Source organism: Calonectris borealis, chromosome 8, assembly GCF_964195595.1.
Source record: "Calonectris borealis chromosome 8, bCalBor7.hap1.2, whole genome shotgun sequence".
In the NCBI taxonomy this organism is placed as follows: Eukaryota; Metazoa; Chordata; class Aves; order Procellariiformes; family Procellariidae; genus Calonectris; species Calonectris borealis.
Window position 1 is genome coordinate 24,364,704 of NC_134319.1, and position 16,197 is coordinate 24,380,900.

General features: G+C 37.9%; 1 protein-coding gene across 3 annotated transcripts in view; it reads right to left on the reverse strand.

Annotated features, from left to right (window-relative positions):
- VAV3 (vav guanine nucleotide exchange factor 3) overlaps positions 1-16,197 on the reverse strand; it is a 179,273-nt gene that overhangs the window by 64,188 nt on the left and 98,888 nt on the right. For all 3 annotated transcript variants that reach the window (XM_075156466.1, XM_075156465.1, XM_075156464.1), the window contains 2 exons: positions 6,793-6,894; positions 4,124-4,224 (listed from right to left, as the gene is read on the reverse strand). In XM_075156466.1, the coding sequence (XP_075012567.1) occupies positions 4,124-4,224; positions 6,793-6,894 (203 nt within the window). The remainder of the gene's footprint in view (positions 1-4,123; positions 4,225-6,792; positions 6,895-16,197) is intronic.

Consider the following 16,197-nt stretch of genomic DNA (forward strand, 5'->3'; position numbering starts at 1 on the left):
TATTCTTATTGCAATGTTTTGAATTCTGATCACCTCTTTTCAAATAGACCTCTGGAAATAGAAGAGGTCTACAGAATGGGAAAGAAAGTTATTTGAGGCATAGAAAAAGTTCCACTTATGAAGAGATAATAAAAAAAAATTTAAGACTATTCAGTTCAGAGAGTATACTCATAAGAGGTCATGAGAAGTTATAAAATAATTTATCATATAGAAGCAGTCAGTCAAGACTTCCATTGACTCTTCTCACAAAAACCCAAAGTCACACGTTAAATTAAAAAGGTAAAAAGGTCAAACATAACCAGCATAAGATACACAACCTACAAAAAAAACCCACAAAAACCAAAAGCCAAACAAAAACTTTACAGAACTCACTGTTCCAAAACATCTGAAATGCAGTTAGATATTTCTATCAACAAAAATAGGGAATCTATGCAAAAGCATTAACAAGATATAAAAACTCTTCAAACACCAAAAAAGATAAAAAGAAAATCTAACAGGATTAAGAAAGTAGCATCATTCCTGGGCGTTGTCTACCAGACAGAGGATTTGCACTTTCCTGTGAAGCATCTGGAATCAGCCATTGGCAGAATGACAGAACACCAGATTAAACATATATATCATGGGATATATATATATATTCCATGTCTGTGGCTGTAACTAATACCACTTGACTGGGGAATAATAATGTCCAGTTTCCTAAAAGGATGATTGTGTTTCATGTCCATTATACCCTGTGAAAAAGGCTGTAATAGTCCCCTAGAAACAAAAGAAATACATAGCGATACAATAAATGTTCCAGGCATTTTGCTACTATTGAAGCATTCCGGCTATGCTCCACAATTTCTTATCTAATAGCACTCTCAGGCCACCTTTGCTAATTTCCTACAGGGGCAGCAAATGACACCACTAGAAAAATTAAATTTATCCTAAATGAATTTCTCTAAAGATTTCAAAAGGAAAAGCTTCAAAATTAAAACCATGTTAGAATTTTGTGCATGTAGAGCACACTTTTTCCACAAAATGCAGTGAAAATGTTGAATTTTACATGATATCTTTGTGTCTGCATTCCTTTAATAACATTTCATAACTTAGCAGGCATGGCAGATAACTTAGAGGAGACCTCATTTCTCAGCATAGCTCTGGAAAAGTGAGAACATAGCTCTGGAAAATCATTCATACTCAAGCTGCACAAACCAATATTTAAGAGAGTCTGATTTGTCCCATCCCCTTCTGGACCATATAGGGAAGCAGGAACTGGTAAAGCTCCTCCTTAAACCTTTCCTTACTCTGTGCACATTATGAATGGGCAGCACTGCTCAATCAATACTTCCTTCTTTAAAAAGACAAATAAAGAGAAAAAAACACTTCTCCACAGAAAACGGTGGAGAAAAATCTCAAGATTTCCCTTCCTACTCATTGGCCAAAGTCCCTCATCAGGTGGAGAGGGGACACATTTTCAGCAAAGTGGGCAAAACCATTTGTCCTTTCCATACTCATTCATTCATAGAGCAAGAGGGAGCATGGCAAGAACTGCAATTTAGAGTTTGGTTTTGCAGCTATGATCTATTCTCAGAGCAGGCTGTAAGGAAGCCACAGCCTAGCACCTCCTGTCATTTTGCCTCATGAGCAGGTGGAAGATACACAACTCTGTACTAGAGCTACAGACATCTGGGAGCCTTTGCGTAGAAGAAAAATAGACTGGAAAGAGAAAGAGAAATTTGAAGGGGGACAGAGCAGAACACCTGGATGTAAGCTAAATGCGTAACACAAAACAGTATCTTAACAATCCAGTTGCTTCCAGTTACAACTTCACTAAAAAAAGACTCAGTACAGTATCATTTTACAAAAATCAGGGCAATGATTTAAAGTAAAATCCAAAATAACATTCTGCTCCTTTGAAGTTATAAAATGATAATTTATTCCACTTACAAAGAAGCAGAAATGTGATTTTTTTTTTCTTTACTTTGTTCCCTCTATCAAGTGCACAGCATTACTTAAGTATATATGCAGGAAAACGGTAAGAAATCAGACCTTGTGTTATTTAGGCATTTACGGTCATTTTTACTGATACACGCTGCACCATATGTGTCCACAGATCTTTACAGAGGAACAGAAAGACAAGCTTCTGCCTCCTGGGGTGCCAGCTATCCAATTAAAACAAAAACTACAAAAGCGCTTAAAACAGAAGGTGCAAAAGAAAGAAAAAAGTAGAAGTAGGGGTGGTTTATACCACAGAAGATAGCTCTTTTAGGAAGAACAGTATGTGCTTTTTTCCCACTCTATTAATTTAATTGTAATTGCTTTAAAATATTCAATTTTTAATATAATTTTAAATACTTTTTTTTTTTAGAGTATCTGTTAGAGGTTCTATGAAAAACCTGCATTCCAAAAAGGATTTCAATGAAAAATAATGTGATTGCTTGTATGGTTTTCAGATCTACGAAAGATTCTTTCTAAAAGTCCGGACTTGGAGGACGGCATGGAAAATCTCCAATACAGGAAAGAAACTGAGAAAATAAAGTTCACCGACTGCAGCAGAAGTCAGTAGCTCCCATCCTGATGATTTCATGAAAGAATGAAGCAGGTAAATAGCACAGCGAGCCAAAAGCCAAGTAGAAGTAATGCAAACGGGGACAACGACAAACAAGCTTATACAATTTTGAAAGGAACAAAAAGCTAAAAGAAAATCTTGAAGCAGCAGCTTAGTGAAGAGCAGTGGATGAAGTCATGATGTAATTCAAGTAGTGGGAGAGAGATTATCTCTGCAACAGCATTTTGCAAAGATTGTAGATAGTAATGTCAAAAAGAAAATAACCCAATGGAGGAGGTTGCAGTAGCTTATGTGAGACATGAGAAACTTCACAAACTATTATGAAATAATTCTGGATAGGAATGTAAAGGTTTTAGAGAAGTGAGAAGGACAATTAATTAGAAACTTCCCCAACATATACAGAAACACTTTCCAAAAACATTTTCCAGAAATCACCATGTGTTCCAATGGCTTTTCTCTTTCAAACACAAACAACAGAAATTCAAACATAATAATGGAGAGGGAAATTGGGGGGGGGTGGGAGGTTGGTGGCGTGGTGTTTGCCCATTGTCCCCCCCCAACAGCACCAAATCACCTCTAGAAAGAAGAAAGAACAGTTAAGAACCTGGACAGAAAGAAGAGTGAAAAACGGCACTACGGCTACGTGACTAGCTGGCTGGAGTATAACAAACTCACTGCCACCAATTGAAGAGGGGAGGGAAGCAGAAGGGAAGCAGAAGGGAAGCAGAAGGGAAGCAGAAGGGAAGCAGAAGGGAAGCAGAAGGGAAGCAGAAGGGAAGCAGAAGGGAAGCAGAAGGGAAGCAGAAGGGAAGCAGAAAGCGATGAGAGCTAACATTTGGGCATTAGCAGTGGGAAATCCAGAACATGTCAGACAGAGAATTAGAAATACAATACTGAGCATAAAGGGAAGAGGTCAAATTTGGAGTCATCTGAGGGAGACCAAAGGGTAGCTGAAGTCAAAAGTCCTTAAGGTCCCAAAGAGCAAAAGAAGAACAGGGGAAGTGCAAAGTGACAATGCCCAGGGAAGAAACTCTCAGACTACAGCAATTAAGATTAAAAGAAGAGGAGAAAAATGGTCCTTAGATGTGGGAAGCAGAGAGCCATCAATCACCTTTTTGTGAATATTGTGAGTGGACAGAAACCATGGAAACCAAAGAGATGAAAGAGGAAGCTGAGGCAACACAAACAGCTTTAGGAGCTGAGAGGAAAATATGAAAATTGACATAGACATAACGGGAGAACCACAAGGATGATAGATGATATGCTGTACAGTAGGTGTTACATACGAGCAGTCTACGATTAAAACGAGAGCAATTCCTTGTTGTATACGACATTGATGAAGAAATTGGGTTTGACCTATAAGAGTTCTCTCCTGCTTTCGAACATTTCAATTTAGTAGCAATAAAAATCCCCATGAATTCTAAATGCAATTCTAATTGTGCTTATAAATGGTAGTTTCACAAGTATGTATGTTACAATAAACACAAATTAGAGGTAAATTAAACCTTAATTATATCTAGCAAGTTTTATGTCCTAATTAAAAATGGTATTCTAACAATAAGAATGACTTACCACCTGAATTAGCTCTGCCACAATTGTCTAATCTTCCTAAACATTCTTTGTGTGCTCCAGCTCCACACTTAGAACATAAATAGCCTTGATAAAATGTTCCCCTGCAAAATAAAATTAGGTAGTGATACATTAGAGGTGATAAATTCTATGCATAAAGGAAATAAGAGACATGGCAGAAGGTATTAGAAGTCATTTGCTGTTCTGCATAATGATAGTCCTTAAAGGCTCAACAAAAAGTGACAACTGACAAGCAGTTCATCTGCTTTTTGTCACTACTAACCATTCAAAAATCACCAACAGATAGTTCTTCTGGACTACTAGTAGAATAACAATCTCCATTTCAATTTAGCCCAAAGCAACTTTGGCACAGTACACTTCAAATTGTACCATTATGTATCTATCCTACTATAGATCTACACTTTGTTTCATCTCAATGGGAATTTGCCTAGACACCATGAAGAATAAGATCCATTTCAAGAGAGTTGTAAGTATATTTAAGCATTAAGGAGTTTATAGGCTACATTGCAAATATTCTTGACTTTAAATTTATTCATTTTAAAAAAAAGATAGAAAGAGATCTGGGTACACTTCAGTTAATATTCAGAGCTGCTAAATAAGGAGTCATTTTCCTTACTTTAAATATTCTCCAATTCCCCTTAATGAATTGGAATCTGAATTTGAGTCTGAGGAAACTGATTTATTTTCAGATTTGTGCATGGCAGGTACGATTCACTGAATGGCTGAAGGGAAACATTTTTTTACATGTACCTGTGAGCAATTATTTAAATTCCATCTACTGATGTATCTGCTTATTCTTCACACTTGACTTGTCTCTCTCCAAGATTATCCTGACCAGTTTGGAGTGTTTACGCATCCTAGTGTAACATGACACCTTCAAAGGAAAATCAGGTGTCTCATATGGAAGACAGGATTGAAAAAGTTAAACCTGAACAAAATGTACAGCCACTGCTATTTACTACAGCAATTTCTAGACTGTTAGTGATGAAATATATTTTTAATTAATTTCAGAAGCTCAGTATTTTTAAGTGTTGGAATACACAAACTTAAAAGACAAATAAGTAGAAAGTATAAAAATATTTTAATGCAATCTTCCATTTTTTTTTTCCTTATTGCTATACAGGAATGCAAGATTCTCTAGATAAAAGTATAGGACATAACATTATCCTTCCCTACAGACGCTCCTAAGACTAGGATTTTATCCTCACTTAAAGATTAGGCACTAAGGTTTCGATTTTTTTTTTTTTTTGGAAGTATTTACACGTTAGCTTATGTTTGAAGCTTAAAATTACACTCCATTTTAAAAAGTGATTTAGGCACTTTATGAGGCTAAGTCCAGTAGGCTTTCAATACAACTTAGATATCAAGGGACACGTCTATATACCACAAGGTAGTACTTGGGGATACCCAAGCTATTTTTGAGCAAACTGGCATGCCTATGCACAACAATGCAGCGTTACGCGCGCTGTATCCTGAAAGCAAGACCGCTGTTTCTCAGCAACAGCAGTTAGTGCAGTAACAGAGACACAATGACTCAACTATACTGCTTCAAATTCAGAAATTAGCCCTGCCATCTCTAAGTTCAGAATGTCTGCACCACTCTTCATAGTCACTTAGACCTTACTGCATTGAGGGGGGGGAGGGGGAAAGCATCTAAAAAAAAAAAAATCTCTGAAAATCCAGGTCAGTCTAACTGTTCAGGAAAGAATACGTGACAGGGACGAACATACCTGAGATTATTTTATTACATGCCTCTGCTTAACAAAAGCACTACCCATACTTCAAGTGCCCTTTCTAAAATGCTGCGGCTACATTTTTCAGAACATCAACAATATGCAACATGAGCACCTGAACTGGCCAAAGTTTACAAAGCTTTTGCATCTCCAATTTACACTATGGCATTTAGGTTGAATACATGCCTCTGTACCATTGGACATTCCATATTTACAAAAAAAGAAGGTAGCTCAAATAATGAATGAGAAGCTACAGATGTGCAAGCATGTGTATGTTTCAGAGGAAAGAGGCAGAAAACATGGAATTTCTTAGTTTAAGTTAGCCTTACAAATCCTTGTTCATGAAAGCATTAGTTGTCTGCTAGCATTTCTTATCTAGCTTTGAAACATCTACCTTCAATTTGTCTACGTATGCCTGGTTCAGAAATGCCTGTTAATGCTTCACAGTTCTTTTCTGTCTCACAAAGCAATCTCCCCATATCAAACATTTATGGGCATCGTCATCATCTGATTTTCTGGGGGGAAAAAAAAAAAATTCCATCTGTTCTTGTGACTGGTGGTCTACAGCAACGGGACCCATGGAACAGCCATGGTAGTGAAAACTGTACAAAACAGTTGTCATTTACTCTTACATAAGAACTCCTGTATTAAATAAAGCAATTCTCATAAGAGAATCATGATAAAGCAGCCTTCTGATAAATGAGGAACATCTTGAGGTTTTGAGCTTTTAACAGCATTCCTGCTAATATTTGTCAAAATGATTATAAAAACTTGCTAATATAACAAGAAATACTATGTATGACTTCATGGCTTGTCTGTCTTGGACAGGTAACCAGCTAGCCATGTATTTCCACATAATCCTTTGACTCGGATATTTCATCTGGGGAAAAAAAAAAACACCGCACTTAAAAATCTTACCTCAGAAGCATCTGACAGACTTTGCAAGACGTCACGCGACTGAAGGTATGCATTTTGAACTCATGAAAGCTTGTATCTGCATAATCTGGCCGTATGTTTGACCTAAAAAAAAAATGAAACTCTGCTTTAAACAGATGAAATCTAGAACATAATGCAGCATTCACAGCAGGAAATCTGAATCCACAAACAATTAGTTTTATTTACAGTTTAATGTTTTTCACTGGGGTGAACCAGAAATATGGACTTTACCACACACCTGGAAACGAAATCTGAATTATGATGTCATGCAGACCTGGTCCTTAAAATACACCCTGTAACTACCTTAATGGTCACAATAACTAGAAAACTGTACATCAAAACAAACATCATCTGGTTTTTACTCCTGTTCAAGTAACTAGGATCATTTTATGGACCTAAAGAACGCTCGCTTTTTCATTCTCAAATATTTTGTTATGTCCATGTACAACGAAGAGCAGCTAACACTGAGAACCACCACATCTGAAAACATGAGCAGCAAATTTGGGACAGTTAGGTCACAATTATGCAACAATACACTGGATAACAAGAGTGATTTCAAAAGCAATCAGAAAATATTTACTGGGGTTTAGCTAGTCTTTCTTAAATGACTTGCCCAATGCCTACAGCTGTGGCTACACACACTTAATTTAACAAATAAAATAGATCACTATATACACTGCTAAGATACCAACACACTATTGGCACACTTAATTCCAAAAATCAAATTTATGTACAAAGCACTGGTCCATTACTGTACATGTGTTTTGTTTATTCTCCCTACTGATCCCTTTTAAGAAGCAGGAGTATAATTTAAAAATGAACCACTCATCATTTTGTTGCACTGGTGACTGTTTGCAGGTTTACTTAAACTTTATTAAGTAATCCATTCAATTTTTTCTGTCATCTTCCCCATTTCCAAGACGGGGCGGGGGAGGGAGGGGAGAACAGGAATTTTCAATTGATTTGTTTTTGTTTTGTTTTGGTTTTTTATTCAATAACATCCCCAAACTAGCTTAACACTGTCAAAACCAGTAACACGACCAGAAGCTTTTCCAACACACAAAATAAAAAATTCATGCATTAAAGTTGGAGATACTTATTAGATAAGTTTCATTTTTATGTATTATAAATAACTTCTAGACTAAAACATAGACCAGCCACAAATTGCAATGAAACACATATATAGGTAACCATGCAAGCATCAATCTCTCCAGGACTGAATGAAAAGGCTTATGAAAAAAACATTCAAAGAATCTGTTTAAGTATCTAGTGTCAGAAAGGTCAGTCTTCTAAACTGCCTGCTGAAAACGAACATGCTGAAAACGAAACTGTACTCAAAAAGCAAATGGGATTTTGCTTTTATGCTCAAGAATAATCTTACACTCACTACTGTTTTAACTAGCTCACTAGCGTCCCTCTTTCTGCTACGATATGCAATATGTCAATACCACAGCTTCTGCTAACTAAAACAGACATGAATACTACCCATTCACAGCAGGAAGGTACAGGTATCAAGGCTAAAATTAATCTCAAAAAATTAAAGAACTTTTTAAACCAGGAGAACAATGTATTATTTTTGGGCTGTTAACTCGGCAGAGCAAGGCCTGTATTTCATAATATGTTTGCCAAGGGGCTGCTAAAATCTCTTAGACTACACAGTTAACTATGGACAATCCTGAAAATTCCCTAGAACAAGTTACAGTACCTATACTCCCAAAAAAAGCTGCTTTTTGTTGACCATTTGGTTCAGACCAGGATAGCTTGCAAAACCATGTCAAAAGTATCAGCCTAATATGCAGAGACTCATCAGATTTGAAAGCATATCAAATTAATCCTAACAACTTGACCATTTTTCAAGAACAAACCAAAGAAAAAATTCCATTCATTTAATTAGAACAGAATCAATCTTCAAAAAATAATAAGCATAGTGGACAACCAGGGGATCGGGCCCAGCCAGCACAGGTTCATGGAAGGCAGGTCCTGCATGACCAACCTGATCTCCTTCTATGACCAGGTGACCCACCTCGTGGATGAGGGAAAGGCTGTGGATGTGGTCTACCTGGACTTCAGTAAAGCATTTGACACTGTCTCCCACGGCATTCTCCTAGAGAAGCTGGCGGCTCACGGCCTAGACAGGTGCACTCTTCGCTGGGTAAAAAACTGGCTGGACGGCCGGGCCCAGAGAGTTGTGGTGAACGGAGTTAAATCCAGTTGGCGGCCGGTCACGAGCGGTGTTCCCCAGGGCTCAGTACTGGGGCCGGTCCTGTTCAAGATCTTTATCAATGATCTGGACGAGGGGATCGAGTGCTCCCTCAGTAAGTTTGCAGACGACACCAAGTTGGGTGGGAGCGTTGATCTGCTGGAGGGTAGGAAGGCTCTGCAGAGGGACCTGGACAGGCTGGATCGATGGGCCGAGGCCAACTGTATGAGGTTCAACAAGGCCAAGTGCCAGGTCCTGCACTTCGGCCACAACAACCCCAGGCAACGCTACAGGCTTGGGGAAGAGTGGCTGGAAAGCTGCCCAGAGGAAAAGGACCTGGGGGTGCTGGTTGACAGCCGGCTGAACATGAGCCGGCAGTGTGCCCAGGTGGCCAAGAAGGCCAACGGCATCCTGGCCTGTATCAGAAATAGTGTGGCCAGCAGGAGCAGGGAGGTGATCGTGCCCCTGTACTCGGCACTGGTGAGGCCGCACCTCGAATACTGTGTTCAGTTTTGGGCCCCTCACTACAAGAAGGACATGGAGGTGCTGGAGCGTGTCCAGAGAAGGGCAACAAAGCTGGTGAAGGGCCTGGAGCACAAGTCTTATGAGGAGCGGCTGAGGGAACTGGGGCTGTTTAGCCTGGAGAAGAGGAGGCTGAGGGGAGACATCATCGCGCTCTACAACTACCTGAAAGGAGGTTGTAGCGAGGTGGGTGTTGGTCTCTTCTCCCAAGTAACTAGCGATAGAACGAGAGGAAATGGCCTCAAGTTGCGCCAAGGGAGGTTTAGATTGGATATTAGGAAACTGAAAGAGTGGTCAGGCCTTGGAACAGGCTGCTGAGGGAAGTGGTTGAGTCACCATCCCTGGGGTATTTAAAAGACATTTAGATGAGGCGCTTAGGGACATGGTTTTGTAGGCATGGTGGTGTTGGGTTGACAGTTGGACTCGATGATCTTAGAGGTCTTTTCCAACCTCAATGATTCTATGATTCTATAAGAAAAAAAAATTACAGCCTCATACAGACAGTTGTTTAACACAAGTGTACGACTATATAACTTCTTTTCGTATGTAAAAATTCTCCATTCTTTTCTCGGGCTATCTTCCAAGAAGATTCAAATACACGAGCTACTGAAAATATACGTCCTATTAACAGAACAAAGATCATACACTGTGTTCATTCTTCTTTATATTAGAAGTAATATTTGAGTTTCTTTATATTTCACAAAGCCATTCAGTTTCATTTTACAGTCCTTAATAGAAAAAGTTATTCTTGAGAAGAAAAAAAGCATAGTGCTAAAATGGCAAAGAATGGAGCTGTTACCTCACAGAAGAGCTGTCACAAGGCCCTCCACCTTCTTTCAACATAAGTTGTTTTATTGCACCTATGGGTTAAACTATCGGATTATAACGTACCTAAACAAGACAGAATATTTATCCAGGTAAACAAGCTTACAACTTCGGCTCTCTACTGTATGCTAAAATTTGGATACATTTGTCCTACTTGCATAAGGAGAGGAATACAAAACTGAAAACATATAATACAGCACAACTTTGGAATATAATGCAAATTTCGGTTTATCTTGTCCACTATTACCTACAGGAGGACCTAGTTTGGTTCCAAGTACTACTCAGTTCTTAAGGATCATAAAAATGTATCATAAAGAGTGAATCCCTCAGTTTCTTTAAACCCCACAGGTTTTAGTTTAGTGATTGTAAGATTCTAACAATTACTTCAATAAATTCTCTGTCCAAAAACCTGTTCCTTCTTCACCACCTACACATCTTTCATACTCCCTATCAATTCACTACCATGTAACTTCATGTATTTCTTTGTTGGCTAAGGTCAAGCTAGCACAAAGATCTTCTAAAATAGCTTTTTTTAAAAGACGTGAGCCTGAGTAGCTCTTCTAGGGGCACACAGCAACTATTCATAAATCAAAAGGACCTTTTACATTTTGCTCGCCCTTCCTTCCACCACTCAAAAGATATCAGTCTTCTCCCCTTTTTCCCCAAAGCCACATCACCCAGAAGGAAAAGCCTAAAAATCCCTAACAACAAAAGTTTAATGAATCAAAGGAGATGCCACTGAAGTACATCACCCATAGATTAAATGAATCTGGAAGGGACTAGAGCCTCAGCGTATTACAGAGGATCCTGTGTAGAAACAGCAGGAATCAACAAGAGAAGAAACCTCACCTGCTGCTCAGTCTTTCTTTTTGCGCAGACTTAGAAGATAATTCCAAGCAGTTGTCTCAAAACGAACAATGCCATTGCATTCACGGAGAAGAGCAACATACACATTTTCTTTTGTCTATTCCTTTCTATTTCTAATCATTCCTCTTAATTGTCTCAGATTTGAGGCCAAACAGGAATGGGAAAATGTCATGTGTTTTGTTTCAGTTTACACATCAGCAAAATATATTCTCAAGTTTGAGAGTCCGTCACATTTTTAAAAGATTAGTATTTTACCCATTATCTCATGATTCTCTTCATAAAGAAACAGTCTATTAAAAATACTAATATTTAGATACATTGTTATCAGTTGATTCACGTTAGACAAGAAGGCATTTCATCACTGCTCAAAAAAAAGCATTCACATTTATGCAAAAGCAAAGTTTCCAGTCATCGATATTCTGACAAAGGCAGTAATGAACAGTGCAAAATAAGAAATATGCTTACTCTGAAGACAGAGTAGTGTAAAGTGAAGCACAATATAGAAAGATAATTAATGATACAACAAAACCCAGAAAAAACTACAGCAAAAACAAAAAGATAACGATAAGGTAATATACTGTAAACATAGAGGTGGAATAAAGAAAGCTTAGTAGAAAAATATATATTGCAGTGCTAACTGTGGAAAACTCTTGCACATTCTAGTTCCTGATCAGCCATGCTGCATTATGGCAAATCCAGTTCTGTAGTCACATTACACATCACATCAGACAAGTCTGAGATAATCGGAGATGATGCACTGTAGCAGTACATATCAAGTAGCAAGTCTTTTAATGTAAAGTCTGAAACTTCATGAATCTAGGCGTTTGATATTTTAGTTTTCAATATATGCTTTTCAACAAATCAAAATTAATGCAAGAATAACCCAACTCGATACCACACGCATGTTTCCAACTAGAGATTAAGCACAACTCATCTGTGACTGTCCAAGCCCAAATACCACAAGGACCATAGGAAATTTTTTCCACAAAACCTTTCACACTGAATAGCATATACTATTTTTTGAGTTTTTAAATACAGTAAATAAAGCTTATAACTTCAACAGAAAAACAGCAGTCACAGCATAGCATACAGCTTTTCATAGTCATGTCCAACCATAAAGAAGCTCTTTTAGTTACAGCATTCAAGCCTTACACTGATACCCTGAGAACACAAACCAGAGCTGCCACAACACAGTAAAGAGAACATTTCATCCTTCTGAAATCTTCTTTTCCCTTCTACTTCCCAACCTGTGGTCACGTTCCAAGACATAGAAAAAACTGAATATTAAGTCAATATTAATTTTAAGCTTAATACTAAGAATATTTTCTTCTTCAGAAGGAGGATTTCTTGCCGGGAGGGCGGACGGGAAGGAACCCACACATGGAACCCACACTCAATTGTTATAAAAATTGAAACACATTGAAGCAATTTCTGTGGCTAGCATTAGGAATATCTAATTTAGGACTTAAACTAGGTTCCTTCCCCATCACAGTGGAACAGTCACCAGTCAAGCCCTCTTAGAGGTTCCTCAGTCCTCCTTCCACAACAACGTCTTCTATTGGGTGCCCCAGGCTCACCGCAAATGAAATGTTTTATCCATCTCTGCTGTCGAACAATCTTGATGATTGGCCAGAGCAGGAATTCACCCATATACCAGGAATACTTAATCTGAAGTAAACAATGACAGAGAACGTGTTCCTCATTTTATGGTAAAACTCTGTCTCTTATTTTTACAAGCAATGTGGGAAGTCAAAAGTCGTTTCCCTTCCTCTCTTCTACTTTTTCCCCAGGTTGTTTTAACTCCTACACTCTAGCAGAGACAAAATGTCAGGCTACAGAAACAGAGTGAATCTGTAATTAGGAAATTTTTCCCAATTCTCTCCTCAATTCAGCAGCAGAAGGCTAAGAGATAGTTTACTATAGGTCCTTCCTTCTATTTTCCTATGTGGAGAATAAACGCATTAAAATCCCAGTCTTCATTTCCAGAAAGGCCATATTTCTAAAGATACAAACAATGAAAAAATCCCTGTTTCACAAATTTTAACATACTGAGTACATCTTCCCTTGGATGTTTTGCCCTTCAGATGTTTCAGTATTAGCCGTACAGACATTAAGAACTATTGTCTCAAGTTTGGTTTGCATGGACATATTACTAAAAGCCTACTGGCTACCAACAAGTCTAACAAAAATATAATAAAGGGATAAAATAATGTATTGTATTGATTAGATTAATTAAATTATTATAGCAAGTTTAAATTTTAAATAGGAAATTAGTGAAATGCAAGTAATACTGCCTCTACTGAAAAAGAGCACACAAAAGAGAAGACGTGGTATTATAAAAATATAGAGTAGAAGCAACTAGAATCTGCAGTCTTTGGCTCCTGGTTATGGGCATCAATCTCATGCGCAGCACTAGCAACAAGAAGGTATGCAGCAGCAGAGAGCACTAGAAGTCTACCATCTTATGGCTTCATATTCTGCAAGGAGTTAAAGGAAGGAGACTTCAGAACACCACACAAAGAAAAACTCTCCTCTTTCTTTTATTCTAAATCTATTTACTATTACCTTCAATGCTACCAGTTAGAAACTGTAGTTTAAATAACCTGCCTGGAAGGTCCACTGCTGTCCTCCACTAGTGACCAGTTCTTCTGTCTTTCTTGCTGTATTTTGAGGGCCATTTCTTTTAATTGCTTCCTTGGCAGCTTTTCAATACTAGCTTGACTTCAGCAACTAAGATCTGTACAGATTCCCCCCCTCCCTGGGTCAAGACCACTGAGAAGGTGTTGCTTATACCCATTTCAAACATTTCAATTTATGTTGAAAAATTGCTTCTCTGGAGTACTTAATTAACAACTCAACTTCTCCTTCCCAGACTTCAAGTATTTTTAAACTAAATTTATTTTTTCTTAAACTGGAAGGAAAAATGTATTGGGGGGAGGGGAGGCAGGGGGGAGAACCTGAAAAACGTTTGATATTTCTCAGATATATGCACATCATTTTTCCACCACAAAAAGCACATACATGCTTCATTGCAGGAATCGCAGCACATACAGAAAAAGAAAGAACTAATACATCACGTAGAGAAATGCAAAAGTAACCCTTTGCAAAAGGATCAAGAAAGCTCCTTTCAAAAGTGAATTAGCTGCAAAACAAGACAGGGTATCAACAAGAGCAGGTGCTGACCTAGACACTGTTGAGTAGATCACTTCTGTTAAATACAGAGAAAGCAAAGGTATTGTAAACACTGACTGAATTGAGCCATTCTTCGCAGGGGACTGATGATAAACCTCACAGGTATCATTTAAGCCCAGAGATTGGGGCTTAAATCCCCCCCCCAGATTGTCATTAGCTCTTGGGTTGGGAACAGGCTGTCCAGCAGAGTCACAGGTTCTACGTAACAGTACAGTGCGACAGCTGCCCTTTCTTTGGGGTTGACAGTTTTCCCCCAAAAGGGAAAAACATGCTAGGAAGTTTTAATGATCCTTCTTATTTTTGGTTTTGACTCATTTTTGCAGAAATGCTATTTAGGTCAGGTTTTGAAGATCTTTTTCCCATATCAGTCTCTTCAAGAAATGCAATCATGTCACAAGAAATTACACAGGGTTCGATTGTATGTAGATGTCTGCAAAATATCCCATAATTTAAAAAGTGCATTATATTTGAAACTGAGTAGCCATTTCACTTGATTAAAACTTGGCTTTAGAGAATAAGTATGTATGTGAGCCCAGAGGCATAACAAATAAACACGTATGAAGTCTGCAGATGAGGAGTCTGCAGTGAATTGCAACTGTTTTAAGTATTAAAAGAAGAAATACTACAGGGAACTCAGATAAAACTCAATACCTTGAACTCCCCTCAACTCTCAACCCAAAGTTAGACCTTTGCATTTTAGAGCTGTTATTATTCTACACTCCATGTTACGCTTATAATAATTTAAAATGCTTCATACAGAACTGTTCAGAATTATGGACACCCTGAGCACAAACTGCTGAAGAACATTTTAAAGTCTATGTGACATGAAATCTGATGCTGTATTCATGCAGTATAGCCTATAAAGAAAATGGCACAGGTTAATACCTGAGGACACTGAAAATTTTCATTCCAGTTTTACTTATTGTACTAATATTTGACATCACTGCAGAAAATGCATCAATAAACCTAGATCTGCCATAAGTATTTTTAAGGTATTAATTGCTAACAGAAATTGTTTATAAAGACATCCTAAGTTAAAAATCCTGTTTTGTGCCAAAGTGACCTTCTTTCAAAATTTTAAGCACCTTAGCCATGACAACTGGTACTACACACCTCAGAAAATTTTGGAAAATTTAACTAGGCAATAAAACATAGCTAACATTTGTCACATATTCAAATGTTTTAAGTAATAACAAGGACAGCAGAAGTTAAGAAACAGAAAACCATATACGTTACAGTTAAGACAAAAAGCTTTCAGCCAAACCTCGTATGAAGAAATTCATGCAAAGCTGGTCCCAAGAGATGTTCAACCTCACTCCCTGCTCTGATATGCAGACTTCCCCTAGAATCCTGTTCCCCACAAACAGCAGAACCAGCCTTACATTTGCACTATCCTTTCTTTCCACGCGAAACATTTCAGCTCTGTGCGGCTATTACCATTTCAACTGATCACTTGATACAACATGCTGTCATCTAATAGAAAGGCATTTGTGTAATAAAATAACAAAATAAGAGTGCAAAGACAAACATACAAATAAATAATGCTTTTTCAATCTTTACAAGGATTTTATTATTAACTGTAAAAAGGTGAAGAGAGAAAATGGCATTCTTAAGGGGTATTCTCACTAGAGGTGGGCAATGCCACTTCACAAAGGATGATTTTCAGCTTCTTCTCTAACTTCTCTTCTCAGGAGCAATGCTGATTACTTACAGCTAATTCATTTTCTCTGTTCCAGCTAGGCTGTTATATTTCAGAATCATCCTTGAAGATGCTATTTACT